Below are 18,412 nucleotides of genomic sequence, written 5' to 3' on the forward strand. Positions count from 1 at the left end.
TCCTTTGAGTGGACGTTGCGATAACAGTAAAGGCTATTACTTTTCATCTTGTACAAGAAAGCTGTTTGTGACCAGGTGTCTGTTTACTTTTGATCAGATAGTGTGTGTACTATAGCAACATTGTTAATGTATAATGTTGATATACGTCTAAAAAATTTTGATTAGAATTAGGAAGAATACTCACTCTTGATGTTACAATGATAGAACAGAAAAGTAGAACAGCATCTAAGGAAGCTAACTTTATGGAAAATATTTGTAAATCTTTGGTATATTTTTCTGTACTATTAAAGTCCAATAACATCAAATCTCAGTATTATTGTTTATTTTATGTAACAACATTTTTTTTTTTAAACAATTAGAATAGAGTATCATTCCATTTTTCCTTTGTCTATATTTCTGTAGTTTTTCTCTAATTTTTTTTTTGTTGCTAAGATATATTTGAAAATCACATTTTTTATTACCAGTATAGTCAACATTATAGTGAGAATAAAGGACAATTGTGATGTGCTTTTTGTAAGATATCAATGTGTCACCTACCTTGTTAGTATATACAAATGTTTTTATTTGTATTTTTATGCCAACTAGTGAGAAATAAAAATGAATATAAAGTTTTTATTTCACAAAGTTAGAGAACATAAAGTTTCTTTATTTGACTCAATACAATAAAATATTAAAATACATTAAAGAAATGTTCTAACTCATTTACTGCCATTAGAAATATACTACATCATTTCCTACTTTTCTTAAAAAAACAATATGGCTTTTTAATACAATATGCAACATTTGTGGTTGGTAAACTTCATCTGTTAGCTTTTCATAAATGATTCTGTTATAGTAATTGATTTATGTGATGTAGACTATAAATAAAGAATTTATGTATCTCTGAACTAAATGCAGAACAACAAAATATAGTATATTTTGTTGTTCTGCATTTAGTGCCAAAATCACCATTTGGCAATAAAAATATAATAGTGGCAATAAAAAACAACAAAATGTTGTACTCCTGTACAATGGGAGACCCATGCACCACACTATCTGTCATGACATCACATGGCAGTTTTGGACAGGAAAGCACATTGAGAACTGAAGGTGGTTCTTGTGCAATGCTCCCCAGTTTCCAGATTGGGAATTTTTTATTGGCTGACAGAAAGTCTGGAAAATTTTTTGGGATGACTTTTTTTACTTTGATAGTTTTTTCAGTAGACTAAAGCATAAAAATTTTGACATGACAGAATGTACGAAATACTGTTTAAGTATTACGATTAAATGTGTTACTCAGAATTATTCATTAAAAAATTATTCAAAAATAATTTCTCAGCTTAACATGTTACGTTTGCTTTCCAGACTCCAAACTGTTAAGGCTACCAGCACCTGCATTAATTAGTAAGTAAAACTGGTGGCAATAAACAATTTGAAGTGGTGAAAAATTTTAAAACTGGCAAAATCGTTGGCAATTTTTAAAAAAATTTTCCAGAACAATGCTGACAGCATATATAACATGAATCATTTAAAATATTAAATCAGCCTACTTAATATTAAAAAAATGAATGTTATAAACTCTATAAAATATAAGTTGTTGATTATTTTAATCATTATCTTTCCATATTTCTCAAATATATTCTTAAAACATTCAAATTTCCAAATTTTCTAGATATTTCCATATTTTTTTAATTTGTGCTCTATTTTTGGATACTAGATTTTTTCGTGAATCAAAAGATGCATTCTTTTGTTAGATGACATGTTTATTTGAAAGACTGCACAATAAATGTAAAAATAAGTCACAAGACAATTTTAATATAGTTTTAACAATGCAAGTAGATGGTTCACTCGGGTGAAAGTGATTTTCCCCATTCATTAAATACTACACAGGACAAAAGTTTGTTTGTTATATCCATGAAGTTAACTCATTAAAACCATGAATATTTACATGAAAATGTATTTTAAACAGAAAGCAAAATGAAGATCTGCTTACAATCATTACAAACTCATTATAATCATACTTATTACAACAGAGTTTAACTCTGTAGTTCATTTGATTATTCAAAGAAACATTTTGATTTTACTTTTGTAGCAACTGAATTGAATTTACTGAAATTTTATATAACTTTCTTTAATATAAAGTTATAATTAAAAATTAATTTTTATTGTAAAATATTTGCATTCTCCAATTATTATTTTCTGCTCCTTTTTAGTTTTACCTCCTGTCTTAGTTCCAAGACACAGTGAATATCCTCCAGGTCATCCAATGTTGTCAAGTTTTCAACCAGTTCCTGAGCCTGCTATGCCACATAATGTTAGTTTTTCTGCACAAGGATTTACAACACCACCACCAAATACTCCTATTGGAAATACTTTATCAGCATCATCTGGTTTGAGTGTACCTTCTCCAGTTACTAGTTTGAATAGTAGTGCTCCAAATAGTCCATTTGGCTTACCTGGTATGTTAAACTTTTGTTTGTATTCAGTTTACTATTTTGTGTTGTTAAAAATTCAATAGTAATATCTTTTTATGTTACATTCTAACAATAGTAAAAAAAATTCAAATTAAATTTATAAAGGTTATAAAAGGAAAATAACAATTGGAAAGATAGCAGAAATAGCAGAATTTTTGAATATGTGTAAATTCATATATGTATTAACTATGCACCAATAGTGACTATTTCTATTTATAGTTAAATTTTACTTAAAATAATAATAATAATAATAATGGTTATTCAGTGGCTACTTTTGAGTTAACTTAGCGACATTCACATTGTGGTGTTTTGCAGTGGTACCTTGAAAAAAGGGTTATATTTTTTTGTTAACACAAAGAATTGATGCTATTATTGATTGTCATCAGTGGAGTATTTGATCATAGTGTTATGTTATAATGGTAAAAATTAGATTACATGTATTTTTTTCTTTTTGAATGACACGAGTTTTGTGGAGTGTTGGGAGTTGAGTTTCCAGTACTCTACTGTATAGTTTAAATTTGGCTTTTACAATTTAATATTTGAGGAATGTGATTTGATCTTCCCTAAAATTTTACAGGCTAATTGAATATTTTGTAATTCAAATATTTATTAAAATTTAGATGAGATGTAAAACTTATACACATCTGACCAAATTGTTTTTAGTCATTTTATAGTTTGATCTGTCACATAATGCACTTACTCACAGGGCTAGTATAGAAGTTTGATGTGTAGTGATATAAAATGGAGACTGTGAAGGTATGAGACTCCATTACATAATTTTTATTAACCTTAAGATTTTAATATGGACATAATGTTTGTTACTGACAAAGACTGCACATTTTCATGTCAAAGACAGGAATGTAGGTCTGGTTTTTCACTGTATCTGATTCTCCCCAACCTCTTAAGAAGTCATTTCAGATTAATTATGCTTACAATTCATAAGTATATATATTTGTTTAATGTATATTACACATTATAACAAAAGTGAATCTCTTCAACTGAACTATATCTTTCTCTGTATATAAGTAGCAGCTAGTTTTAACATATTCAATAAATCTGCAGTAAATAATAAATGAATAAATAAAATATATTAATATCTAACTACTATTTGGGCATTTATTATATGGATATTATTTATGTAGCAGTTTTGCCCACATTTTAATATTTATTTTTTGGCTAATTTATATAATTTTTTTTAAAACAACTTTTTTCCTAGCAGAAACACCACCACCAGCATATAGTCCAGATGACAGTCAGCCTGGATCCAATAGCAGCCAACCACCACAACAACCAATGGATACATCTAGTATTACTTCTGGTTAGAAATTTTTTCTATTTGAAAAAGATTTATTTATTTATTTTATTTATTTATTTTTTGAGTTATAGAATTGTAATACTTAGGTAATGTTTTATTTTTACAGTAGATGTGTCTCCAGTGACATATCAAGAACCTCAATATTGGTGTTCAATAGCATATTATGAACTTAACTCTAGGGTTGGAGAAGTATTTCATGCTCAGAATCATAGCATCATAATTGATGGATTTACTGATCCATCAAATAATAACAACAGGTTTTGCTTAGGTTTGTTGAGCAATGTAAACAGGAATTCCACAATTGAAAATACCAGACGTCATATTGGAAAAGGTAAACATTTTCTGTAAAAATAGAATATAATAAAAGTTTTTAAATGCAAAAATAATATAAATCACATCAACAAAAATTTAGTGTTCATACTTCAGTTTGTATGGAGGAGATTTGGTATTCACTTTATGATCATTAGTTTTTTTACAAATTGATAAGATTATTTATCCTCTGAATTTTTCCTCGGATTGGAGAATTATTTTTACAATATTAAAACAACGTCTGTCCAAAAAGGAACCACCATTTATTTCTTGCATTCGTAGACAATTCACACATTCGGCACAGTTGCCGAATGTGTGAATTGTCTACGAACGCAAGAAATAAATGGTGGTTCCTTTTTGGACAGACGTTGTTTTAATATTGTAAAAAGATTATTTATATTAATCATTTTACACAAAATATTTGTGTTAAAATGCTTTGGAAATTTTTTTGCTACATATTTGTCACAGAAGAAATTTGTAAATATACATCACTTACTTCATATTTTATATTTTCATATTTTTGATGTAAATAAAATACAAAATTTGTATTTGTAGAGAGAAGTTTTTAAGGTTAAAACAGGGCTTAAAGTGACTCTCTTTTTTAGCTTTTTTAGCTTTTTTTCATAGCTCCTCTCTTTTTTAGCTTTTTCTGAGAAAAACTCACTTTTTTAGCTTTTTTCACTTCCCATGTGAAATTTTTTTTTCGTAAATGCGCTCAGGAGTGAAATAGCGACCAGCACGTTCCCATATGCCTTATGGACTGTGCGCGACATGATAAGGCACTGTTGTATACACATGTAGTGTACTACATTTATATAAACTAACAAAACGAGGTACTTCCCAAAGTTTGATACTCTGCACATGCTGTAGGAATTTGCACGCGGGTTCTCCTTGCTTGTATCCTTGTGAAATACCAATCTCCGCGGCACTTCGATATAATCACGCTGCATTAAGACATAAGTACACTTCTAGTTTAGCGTTAAGAGTGATTTTTATACAGCATTATTTTTAGCATTTGTATTTATTTAAGTGCAGTGGACAAAAGAAAGAAATAGATTTTATTTAATACTAACAGTAGAAACTCATGTTTTAGCAATGGAAAATCGTATAGAACCCAATACTTTTCTAGTGGTATACCCAATACTTTTGCACAATTACTAGTGGTATTGCTATATAACAGACATGGGCAAATGCAACTCTGAGAGCTGCATGCAGTCTCGGAGTCGCATTTTTGAGTTTTATGTGGCTCTCTATCTGGTGTCAGCGTGTGCACCAGAGACATGTTTAGGGTCATCATGTTGCCTAGGTCCTTGTGGGCTATAGTGTATTTGGGGCAATGTAGCCAGTAATGAAGTGTAGTTTCCGCTGCGCCACAATGGGGGCACCCCGGGGAGTCGTGTAGATGCCGTGAGTAAAGGAAAGCATGTAACGGGGCCGTCTCGGTCCGGAGCCGGGCCAAAAGCGTCTCCGCGTGGCGAGATGACGCACAACTGTACCTCCAGGGGGCGAAAGGGCGTAGGTGGTCCTGGCCTTTGTTGCGGAGCACCACTGACCAGGAATCCGTCAGGGTGCCGATGGTGGTGTCCTGCAAAGCCCGAGTGAGGTCGCGTGGCGTGAGGGGTTTCCAGATGGAGCCACAGAGCGGGTCCCCAGAAAATTACAGCTTCTAGGCCCCCCATAACAAACTCTGGCTACACCAATGCACGTTAATTAATATGGAGGCGAGACTCGATTCAATTACTTTTTCATTTCAGACGTTAATTACAGTGTTATTTTAATGTAATTTTATACATAATGTATGTTTATTATAATTAATAAATCTATATAAGAACAATATCTGTGTCTAATAAAACAAAGCGATTATAAAAATAAAAAGCGTGTGTTCCATCTCGATCTTTTGTAAGCGAAATTTTATGATTTTAATTTTTAAAAAATGAGATTTTTATTTATAATTTCTGTAATTTGTTCTATAAGAGCAAAAAACTAAACTTATCAAATATCAACTCTTTGTAAATAATTTCATCATTTACTTATTAAAGTCAGATTTGTTAAATTTCATGGAATATTATTATTTTTCAACTTCAGGGTAGTAGAAAGCTTTGTATATTTTCTCCCATAAAAGTAATAGACTCTGCCGGTTCCCCACTGTGAAGGACAACAAACTGCTAAATGTTTAATTACATTGTTTTCATAAACTCTCTTCTCTGTCAGTTGTGGGTCGAATGACTAACAAATTGTTCTATTGTATTCAGGGGAATAGATTTGTGAGACTAGTATTACCAGTAATGAATTCTGTAATTTTATTTTTAATCATTTAAAAAATATTGATAAAATTACCAAATAAATGATTGGGTCACAATTACTAGTGGTATTGCTATATAACAGACATGGGCAAATGCAACTCTGAGAGCTGCATGCAGTCTCGGAGTCGCATTTTTGAGTTTTATGTGGCTCTTGCTGAAAGTGTTAATTTCTGCCTTTTATTATTATTTTTACAGTTTTATTTCTACAATTTTGTGAAAATATGTTTATTAAAAAAATTCAATACTTGTTTTATATTATATAATAAAATCAAGGTACAGAACTGCGGCTCCCATGCATTTTGCAAAACCTACATTTCGGCTCCCACTGAACTTTTGCTTGCCCACCCCTGCTATATAATGAACATGCAACCCACTGATTCTGCCAGAAGTTGTTTTTTTTCTTCTTTAATTACATTTTTTTATGAAGAAATCAAAAAATGTACCTTGAAATAAATGGCATTTGAAATTTGGCATGTTATATGGAAACACATTCTGGTAGTTATGTTACTATTCCATTTGCTTTGCTGTGTAATGGTGGGAATTCTGTATGGGGCACATGAAAACTTAATGTGGGCCTGTTCTGGCTTAATGCAGTCTTACTGGTCACTTTTCTGGAGTATAAACTCAGCCTAACTATTTTCATATTTAATCTTATCAGTCCACTTAATAATCAATCTAATATCATACGCAATGTTATTGATACAAAATATGTGTGTGTTTGTGTGTTTTTTAATAATGCCTGTTTTCATTCATTTTAAGACTATTAGCTTTTTTAGCTTTTTTTCAGTGTGAACTCTCTTTTCTCACTTTTTTTTATTGCCATGACTGCTTTAAGCCCTGTTAAAAGTACCAACATAACACAATTGATGCCAATGAAAAAGTTTTTGCAAATAATGAAAGGGTATATTTGCAAAAAATGAAAATATTTATTACAAGAACCAAGATAATTATGCATGCCCTACAATGACACACAGTTGTGCAGTGAAGTTTACTATTTGTAAATTATTAATTACTTAAAAACAGTTGGCTTAAATGCATAGTGAATTATCTTTAGAGCCAAAAGTTTTTGCTAGTTTTTGGCCTAAAATTGCCAATTTTTTGCCTTAAATTTGCCAAAAAAAATTGGCAGTTATTTATTTCAAAAACAAGTTAAAATGAATTACACTTAGATATTTCAAATAATCCTTGCTTAAACTATTGCTCAATATATATTGCTCAATATTGATGAATATAATGAGAACGAACGTTCAACGTCGACTGCAACTAAAGGAGCGTATTCACTATTAACTTTATCACTTAAATTCATATCAAAAGACACAAATTTGATAAGATCAGGATTGCTTGACAAAACTTTTTCCAATTTTTGATAAAATATAGGATAACCAGAAACAATTTCTTTTGCACTTTCAATTTGTTCGGCTTGTTTAGTTACACCGAGTCCTTGTTCTTCCAGTGAAATTGTAATATTTGATAGCTTGACGAGATTACGGAAATCAAATAATTCTTTCTTGAGGTTAACTTTCTTCTCTTGCAATAGTTTCACCAAAACATTTCTAGCATTTGAATGAGATTTTTGTTTATAGTTCAAAATGAAGCTCTCAACAGTATCAAAATTATCGACATAGTACTTTGCAGTGTTTAACCAAGACTCCCAGCGAGTGACAATTGGTTCTGGAGGAAGATTACTAACTCCAGTTGCATTCTTAAAATCATTTTGTCTTTCCCTTGACTTCACAAAAAAACTTCTTCATTTCTGATATAAGCTAATTTGTTAATTTGTACTCATTCTGAATCCTAAATGCAATGTTATATAAGGCGTGAGTGAGACACATGATGTGATGTACATTTGGAAAAATAAATGACTTTTTCTTAATCTCACTTACTGCCTTCATCATGTATTTTGCTTGATCTGTCACTATTAACTTCAGTTTTGAATATTTTAAATCATTTGGCCACAATTTTCTACATACGTTGAGTATACATTCTTGTATTATAATGTTGTCAACTGTTGAGTGAAATGTCACATCAATTAACATTGATTTAGCTTTCTCGCCATTCAATTTTCCTACAAGCACGTTGACCACTTTACATTGCACTTTGTCACTAGTTTCGTCAACAATGAAATAGACATTGTGCCCATTAATTTCGTCCTTAATTTTTTCTGTTACTGAGTTTTTTGATGTGCCCACAGTGCTAAAAAAAAATAAATAATGCAATGAGACTTCAAATAAAATCACATTTTAGCTAAATTATGAGCACAATCACGAACAGCAGCATCAATTTCGATAAAATAAACATTTCATTAAAAAAAAACTAATTACAATAAACAAATACCTGGAAGACTTTTGAGTGGCTTCTTCATATATTTCTGGAGAAACAATCTCAGTTTTTCGTTATTTAATTTTTCAAGCAGAATATCTGCACTGGTGAATGCTTCAACCATTTCTTTATCAAAATTGCTTCCATTTTCAAACAACTGTGTTTGTGTAGTGTGTTATGTTTCTTGTGTTTTGCACTGTTGAAATGTTCCGAAAGTCGTTTCTTAATTGTATCACGTTCGTAGTTGATGTGTTTAGAGCACTTAACACAAAGAATTGTTTTTTTTGGTATGGCAAAATATATTGCCACCTAATTCCTTAATCACAGAATCAATTTTAAACTCAATTGACTGTTTTCTAGACATTTTTGCACGAAGCACATGGGAAATTGATGATTTCGCCACTTATTACCAAATTTGCCAATTAGGGAGAAAATCGCTGATTTTTGCCAAAAAAAACTTAGTCATATTAAGACTGTATTTTTAAATTAGTACTAATTGAAAGATGCTCATTCCATTCATTATAGCTGAGAAATTCGCCAAAATTTCGGCTCTATAATTATTATTACAAAGAATTCATTTTCTATTTAATTTTCTAAAATTTAAAAGTAAAGAAGAATTGAATATAGTTAAAAAGTCTTTTATATATTTTTCTAAGTGAGAATTTTAAATGCACACTTCAGCATAATTCAGAATATTCATTGAACAAAATTTGATATTTTTGATGTTATTTCATAAATGCTGATAACTTTTTATTAAAATTTAAATCTTATTCATACTTTTACCAAAACCAGTATTAACTATGTTCAAAAATTTTTAAACATAAGTTTTAAATGTATATTAAATGTAACAAGACCATGTAAAATTAGATTTCTATGCAGTAATGCATATTAGTTGTGTACATAACCTTCTCTAGTCTAGTCAAGATCATCAAATCAGTTTCTTAACTCATTAAAAAAATAATTTTATTTATGAAAGAATCATTTGAAAACTATATATTAACAATAAATTGTTTTTTCTAAATATTTATACATTTTTTAGAGTTTATTTGTTACTCAAGTTTAGAGTTTACTCAAAAAATATATGTAATAGCTTTCCAATGTGTTTACATTATTTACACTAGGATAATAAGCAAAAAACCACATTTAAAAACTTTGCCTTTTCTTTGTCGTTAACACACATTTGTCGTCTCTTTCTACCAAGAGGTGATTTGACACCATTATCTCACAGGTGAAAACCAGTTTCCCTGTACTTAATCAGAAGAGGTTTGTGATGATGAAACCAAAGTTGGATCATTATTTTTTCAATTTTGATTGACAGTTATTTACTTTATATTTATAAAACATTTTTATGAATGTACTGGTATTTCATTTCTTTCCATTTTTATAAATATTGTATAATAAATGAATTTATTTTTTTTAGTCACCAATATGATAGCATTACATTCAAGTTGCTAGTTACTATGAGCTAACTCTGTAAATTCTATTATAGTATTTGAAAAAAAAACTAATAACTTTTTGCTTTAGGATATACAGGTTGTCTCATTTTCATCAATACATGTGAATATCTTGAGAAATTTGCATCCAATGAAAAAATATTCCAGACAAAGTTTGTACTATATCAAGAGAGCCAAAAGTTGGTGCTATTGGTTTCTCCATAGATGGTACTATTATTGGTAAAACCAATAACAACTTCAAATGGAAATGCAACCTTAAAACTTTTTTAAGAATAATTAAAAAATGCACTATTAGAAATAAAATTTAAAATAGTTACTATAATGCCAATATAGAAAAGAATTAGATTATATATTAGTTTTATATATTCAACAACTATTACATATTAGTTTATATATTCCAGTTGGCAGTACAGATAATTCCAGAAAATGAGAAAGAAAGATATGTTCTGATTGCAGAAGAAAGTTTTAAATTATTAGAGAAAGGCTGAAAAACTAAAACCTGGAAAAATGTTTAGGTTCTTAATGATAAAATTTTCATAAGAAATTTTTTCTCACTTATCTTTCTGAAACTAATTTAAACTGCAGTATAAAATTTATTTCATTTTTATATTATAAAATTGCAATGTTAAAAATTTTTTCTTTCACTAAGTCACTTAATGTTTTGCTACTTATATTTCAATAAGAATACATTAATTGAAAATAAATCCTGTATTACTTAATAAAAAATATATGGTGTGGAGTAATAATAAACATTAGCTTTATGATATAAAAATAGTTCACTGACATCTAAATTAACATCATGTCATGCACAAGAAACAATGTACAAAATAAAAGAAAAACTATTGTATTTTACTATTAATTTTGGAAGAATTAATTATATACATTGAGATAATCAGCTTAAACTGAATATGTTACTTATTTTTAATTTAAAATTTCTTATTTTCAATAGCAAATTTAAAACAAATTGTGTTATATACTTCATATTTATAGGTGTTCATCTGTATTATGTTGGAGGTGAAGTGTATGCAGAGTGTCTTAGTGATAGTGCCATTTTTGTCCAAAGTCGTAATTGCAATCATTCACATGGATTTCATCCCACAACTGTGTGCAAGATTCCTCCTGGTTGTAGTTTAAAAATTTTTAACAATCAGGTAAATTAGAATTTTTAATCTAAAATTTAATTTCTTAAAATTAAGTTAAAATAAATTTCTAATCAAATGTTGAAAAAGAACAGTAATAGTTATTATAAGGTAAATTCTTTAGAGATTAAATGGTTATTAGCTAGAAATAGGAACCTAACTCAATTTACACATTAACGATAAAATAGTGAATAACAATTTGTGCAATGACAAAAAATAGATATGGTTACTTTTACTACTTAAAAAAATAAATTATTAAAATATCAAATAAAATCATGTTTTAATTAATAAATTAAATTTATTTGTTTATATATTATAATTTTTTTATTAACTTTATTGTCAATAAATTTGATTTAAATTATATTTTGATAAAAGAATTAATTAAAATCCCTAAATAAGTGGCATAAAAAAAGTGAAACCAGACTAATTTACATAAATATACAAAATGTGTTTTATTACTTGTTAACATTGGACACATCACTGGCCTCTTCATGTAAAGCTATGCTTGATGAAGATGAATGGCTTGTGTCAACACTAGCCTCCTGTTCTTGTTGAAAGTCTGTGACATTCTGTTGATGATTCCAATAAGTGGTTTGTGACAAATAACAAACTCACCCTTGGGATAATAGTTTATGTACAACCTTGTTCTAGTCTTGTGTACTGTTCCTTTATTTAGGAATCTATTCCACAATCTGCTAATGATATTTTATAACACTACAGCAGCATCTGCAATGGCATGTTTAATTTGACCACCTTCCAATCTTATTGACCAATAAACTACAGAATATGATAAATCTTGCTGATGAGACATGGTTAAATATACCTGAAAAAGTGTTTTCTGTAATGCAATACTGATAAACTGCTGAGAGCTGGACTTAAAAGCAGTTCCTACCTTTTACAATTACTCATGTAAAACAAATCATAAATACAAATTTGCATATTTACTACACTTTCTACAATGATAATCAATTGTTTAGTGTGTGATATTACTTAAGTCTAAAGTTTCTGGATTTAGCCTGTAAATTTCTATTTGTAATGCATTATCCTCTAACTGGTGTGTGTGTGTGTACACACTTAAGTATTTATGTATGCATGTGTATATATAAATCTGTACTAGTCTCACTGTATAATATGAAATGTTTGAGTGGAAGCAACTTTTTAGGAAAAAATAAAATGATGCGATCAAAAGGAAACATTAAGGGTATTTCCAAAAAAGTCTGAATCTTAAAAAGTAAAACAGTTTGTTTTATGAAATGACCAAGTTTTTCTTTTGGTATCACATGTGTGATATGCAAAAGATGGTTTTATTGAAGTTTGTTTTGAATTGTATTTTTTCTCTTTTTGTTTTTTCATTTTTTGATATTTAGTCTTGAAGCAAAGAAGTTAGGTAGCATTATTAGATGTTTTTATGAAAATTTCAGCTTACAGTGTACTCCCAATTATTCTAACTAATCACTAGTAGTGGAAGCACAGATAATGTGGAAACAGATAATCTGCAAGTTTTTTAATGAAAGCTAATTGATTTTTCTTTTACTTAGTTTTTAATTTCATATTAAATATAACGTAATAGTTTATATATTATGAGTAAAATACATTTTGAGAACAATAATAAATCAATAAATTTTTCTGAATTTAATATTAAACTAGTGCTCCACAGTTTACAATTAATTTGTTGTATTGTGTTATTAACCGAGAATGACAGGATGTCAGTTACATATCATCATAAAATGTCATTAATTCTGTGATATTAATGATTTATTAATAAGGAAATAATTCAAAATATTTTCTTCAAACAATTTTACAGCTTATTTAATGAAAAAAATACTGTGTACACATGAGTAAAGCCATATATTTAATATTAATGACATTATATTAATTTAATAAATAAATTAATTAATAGAATTTAATTTATGCCTTCGTGTTCTGGTAGTAGTTCTGACACTCAATATATACCATTTTAAATAGCAAGAGTTAACAATGCAGATTTTAAAAAATTTTAATGGTAATATTTGTATTCCTGACATAAATTTTTATTGAGATGTATGCATGCATGGATAATCTGCACACAGATAATTGAGAGTATACTGTAAATAAACTTTAAAGTATTATTAAAATATCAAGGAATTTTTTTAAAACAGTTATGGCTAAATTTAAAAATAAATTCATATGAAAGATCATTTCCTATTAGTTACTATTATGTTAAGGTAATATATATTTTTCTATAACAATACTATAAGCATTGATAATTTAAATACTTCTAATAACATCCTGTATTGCTAGATAATTTTTCTATATTAATATTCCTTTCATGTGTGCATACATACATACATACGAGAAAAAGAGAGATCTATCAGTTACACATTATGATGTGTAAAACAGAAAATGATGTACAAATACAAAACATTGTCTCACTAAATGTTGTTAGCATTGATTTCATTCAGTAACATGTTAAAACAAAATTATTTTTAACAAATATCTATTTCTCTTTGTTAACAGTTATTCATTTTGAAATGTTATTGAATGTATTCTACAGAAAAACACGATATACATAATAATGTAAAACAAACTAGTATTGTCCACTGATACACAAAGGGTTAAAATAAATTCATAAAGAATCGATTAGTTTATAATTTGCATAAAATTTTCTGACACTTCAAATGGATATCATTAATCATTTGTGATATGAGATTTATATATTATTTTATTTTTATTTTTAATAATCTACTAGTTTCAATTATTGGGGTATTCAATTGCTTATATATACAGGGATCGAAAAGTCAGCAAACATTTAAAAAATTGATATTTTAGAAAAACTAAAAATTTGACACATGGTAGATTAGCATGGAAATGCATAGAATAACAATGGGATTTTTCCAGGAAAGTGTCAAAATTAGTTCCAGTTATGTCTATCTGGTGGTGCCTTACTATGAATGACGTCACATAGCTTTTGAAATTGTCACTATCATAGATCATTATTAGGTTAACCTGGAAGAAAGGAAAGCATTGAATGTTGTGACATTCATACAGGATGAAGTACCATTCCATGTTGCTTTTCCTGTGAACTAACTGTTAGTGTCATTGTTTGGAGAGACTAGAGTGATAAGCCATTTCTTTCAGAATGAATGGCCACCAATGTCTCTATATCTGATGACCTGTGACTTTTTATGGTGCTACCTGAAGTTATGGATGAAATTGCCAGCTGGTAGACCTAATTGGAACTAATTTTGACACTTCTGGGAAAAAACCTCTATTATCCTATGCATTTCCATACTAATCATGTTACTACATAAAAAATTCACTGAAATATCAATTTTTTCAAATGTTAATTGATTTTTGAATTAACTGTATATGTTAAAAAAAGACAGCTATTTTATATTTAGCATAATTTTGATTAAATGAAATTTATATTCTAATAATAATTTTCTACAGGAATTTGCTCAGTTGTTGAGTCAAGCAGTAAACCATGGATTTGAAGCAGTATATGAATTAACCAAAATGTGTACCATTCGGATGAGTTTTGTCAAAGGATGGGGAGCTGAATACCATCGCCAAGATGTCACTTCCACTCCATGCTGGATTGAAATTCATCTGCACGGTCCATTACAGTGGTTGGATAAAGTACTCACGCAAATGGGTTCACCACATAATCCTATCTCATCTGTATCGTGACAAAAACTGTTGTGTTGTACAATCATTGATATTTTAATGTCTGTCTGTGCTCAGGAAGATATTCATAAAAGTGAATGTAAAAATTTAATCATAAAGAAGTTACATTTTTTTACTGAGATCAGACAAAGATATATAATCTCATTCTAATTTTTTCTCTCAAAGGTTACATTTGTACATGAATGGTCACAAGAACATCGCGTTTGATACAATTCTTTAGTTGCAGTTCTATCTTTGTATCCTATTTTAGACGTGGAAATGTGTTCCTTGTTAAATATATATATAAACATGAAAATACACATAAATATAACTTGTACAGCAGCTGTTTTAAAATATTTCAGATGTTTAAGCATTTACTTGGGGATGATTTGAAACTATTACAATATTTGCATTTTTACTTTTTATTATCTCTGATTATGTTTGAAACTTTAGTTTGATCAACTGAATTTTTTCTAATGACAGTTGCTTTTTCTTATGATATCTGTCATTAAAAATACTTTTTTCCACTATTGTACAGTTACACATATAATTGTAAAGAATACCAAATCATGCTCATTTCATTGTGTTGTTCTAGGATGTTCACACTTGTCTGTAGAAAATAACAGAGGAAGGATTGCATTATCAAACTGCTTAAAATAGATTGAATAAGTGTAAAGTAGATCTGATGTAAGTTAGGTTACTTCAAATATTAATTTCAGTATTGGTATTACATTTAGACATATGAAATATTTAAATCTAGTTTAAAGGTTTGTTCTCATTGTTGTAAATATATAATGTTCTATGAATTGTATTATTCGCAATGTATGATTATGTATTGAGTTTAATTGCGCTCTCTGTGATTTATAGAATACTGTCACTTTATACAGTAACAATCATAGTTTAATTCTTTTACATCAGAAGTGCTAATATAAATATATTATGTTATAAACTTTACTGAATGGGATAATATTCAGAATAGTAATAATTTAGTTTTGTTTTTCAGATAGTTTATTATGACACATAGATGTACTGTATCCATCCATTTAAAATCAAAATCAGTATATATACATATATTTTAAAATTTTTCTAGCAGAAAATAAAATAATTGAATATCTTTTTAAATATATATATATAATTTGGTGTGAAGAAATTTTATTTTATATAATTGCTTTATTGCATAAATGATAAAATTTCAGTACAGTGTATTGCTAGCTTTATAAGATATTTATGGAATACGGTTTTAATGTACAGTATTTAAAAATTCCTTTAACAGAATGAAACTTGGTAAATAATTATACTACTATATAAGAAAAAATATTCAACTTTTAGATGTGCATTGTATTATTTTGATTCTAAAGTTTCTTAAATTGATGAATTGTGAAGATTACAATAATTATGTAAAATTTATATTCACCTGGACAAAAAAAAAACAGAATTTGTTTCTTTTTCTGATACTTTGCTCATGTACAAAAAAAGGGATTATGTTTTATATTTTTTTAATCATAAAACTGGGGTGAAAATGTAATAGATATATGCAGAACATTTAATGTAAATAAATATCATCAGTGTCTACATTTTATCATTAATTACAATGATGAATCATCATGTAGATTTGCACTATACAATATATTAAATGTGAAATATAAACAAAAAGTTGTAAAATGGAAAAGTGAAGACAAAAGTTAACAATGGAAAAAGATGCTTTATTCTTATGAGTTTTAATTTTAAAATATATTGAACATTGCCTTACTTGTCTGAATCTCACTTTATTTGCATCAAAAATTAAAGAACAATGTTTAATCAGTTTGCCTAAATTTCTGCATAATGCAAACTTTTTCTCCATGAAAATATTAAAATTTTGATTTTTTCATTTATATGAATGAATTTCTTTTCAAATTTTATATTATATATATAATGTATTACTATTATATATATAATATAATATAAATAAAAAAGTATTTTTTAAATCTTATGTATAAATGTTCCAGAATCATTTTTAATTAAGATCTCAAATTTAGTCAGACTTTTTATGAAATATTTTATAAAAAAACAGAAAAGATTTCATACTGGTAATGTGATTTCTGCCACTATGTTCAGACTGTCTTTCAGTGGTTGTGGATTAAAACAGTAAATATATATTTTTGTATACTGGTGGCCTTATTTGCAAATGACTCGTTAAATTGGCTTTATATTCTTCTAATAGATAAAAGAAAAAAAAATATAATAAATAGTTAATAATTTTAGCTGTATCTAATATTCTAGTATATGGGTTGATTGGTATATATAATATATACATACTGACAATCTGACAAATTAAAATTCTGTTGACATTTGACACTGTTGTATAAGTATTGTACTGTTTGTGCTATGCCCACCTGAATCCAGTACAGAACAATAAATGTAAAATTTTCAGTGTATAATTGTAATGGGATTGTCCAGTTTTATTTTCTCAACAATTGTCTTCATTTTTTATTTTTAATTTCAGAAATTTTGATGATTACAAGTTAACCATAGTTTACTAATTTATTCATTTTTATTTTTTATTTTTATATGACATTCATGATGTAGTCCAAAATTGGTTCTCATCAGTCTTGGTCTGTTATTTCACTTGTTTAAAGAATAATTATGAGCAAATGCTATTTTAAGCAATTTATTATTATGTTACTACCACAGAATACTAAAAAATTACTTTTTATTTTGTTGATTTTCTAACTACTATAGTTTATTCCAGGAATATTCATATCTGTTATGAACTTGGTTTATTAAGGCACAAATGAATTTTATTAACTGACTTCAGTAACGACAAAATTATTTTGGAGCTTGCCAAATTATGGTAATTTTAAAACTAACATACCCTAGTTTACAGATGTCTAAAACATATACAGATATAGTAAACTAAAAACAATTAAAAATATACTACATAAAAGATACATTAAAGTCAAGTTAGATAGGTAGTATATTGTTTGCTGCTGTTGATATATTTCAGGAATCTAGGTTTTTTTTTACTTACAATAGTATTTTATTTTTTAAAAATCAATAATTATATTATTCTAAGTGTTGCGCGTATTTGAAAGATTGCCAAGAAGAATTGTAAATAAAAATATTTATTTGCACTAAAAGAATTGGGTCATGTAGACTTCTGTCTAGACGCCAAAGTTCTACAGGTTTCTTGATGGTTAAGAAGCAACAAAGTTTGTTTATTTTGATTCACGATTGATCATAATAGATTTTTCAAGTCGCGTTAAACCATAGATTTCGACACGTTCTAATTTTTCGATTTCGTTTTTAATAGAAGCGGAGGGTTAGCGAAGCTTCTATGAGGCTTATAGAATTGTGTTCGTTCTCAAAATCCGTTCGATAGATTTTGATTAAACTTTGCCATTTTCCATTAATTGCGACGCGGAATCCAAAACTGCAATAAAAAATGGGGGTCCATGACTTCGTTTTTGAGGTATGAAGTCGTTTCGCGAGCGCG

At 28.2% G+C, this 18,412-nt stretch overlaps 1 protein-coding gene across 7 annotated transcripts in view; it reads left to right on the plus strand.

Annotated features, from left to right (window-relative positions):
- Positions 1-17,363, plus strand: part of Mad (Mothers against dpp) — a 48,306-nt gene extending 30,943 nt beyond the window's left edge. For 2 of the 7 annotated variants that reach the window (XM_067280062.1, XM_067280067.1), the window contains 5 exons: positions 2,193-2,438; positions 3,670-3,771; positions 3,878-4,099; positions 11,144-11,304; positions 14,722-17,363. In XM_067280062.1, coding sequence (XP_067136163.1) covers positions 2,193-2,438; positions 3,670-3,771; positions 3,878-4,099; positions 11,144-11,304; positions 14,722-14,961 — 971 coding nt within the window. In that variant the 3' untranslated portion in view covers positions 14,962-17,363. Of the gene's footprint in view, positions 1-2,192; positions 2,439-3,669; positions 3,772-3,874; positions 4,100-11,143; positions 11,305-14,721 lie in introns of all 7 variants that reach the window. The other 5 variants (XM_067280060.1, XM_067280064.1, XM_067280061.1 and 2 more) reach the window with 3 other exon arrangements.
- The last annotated feature ends 1,049 nt before the right edge of the window (positions 17,364-18,412 follow it).

Source organism: Centruroides vittatus, unplaced genomic scaffold, assembly GCF_030686945.1.
Source record: "Centruroides vittatus isolate TY-2023 unplaced genomic scaffold, ASM3068694v2 contig_880, whole genome shotgun sequence".
Lineage (NCBI taxonomy): Eukaryota > Metazoa > Arthropoda > Arachnida > Scorpiones > Buthidae > Centruroides > Centruroides vittatus.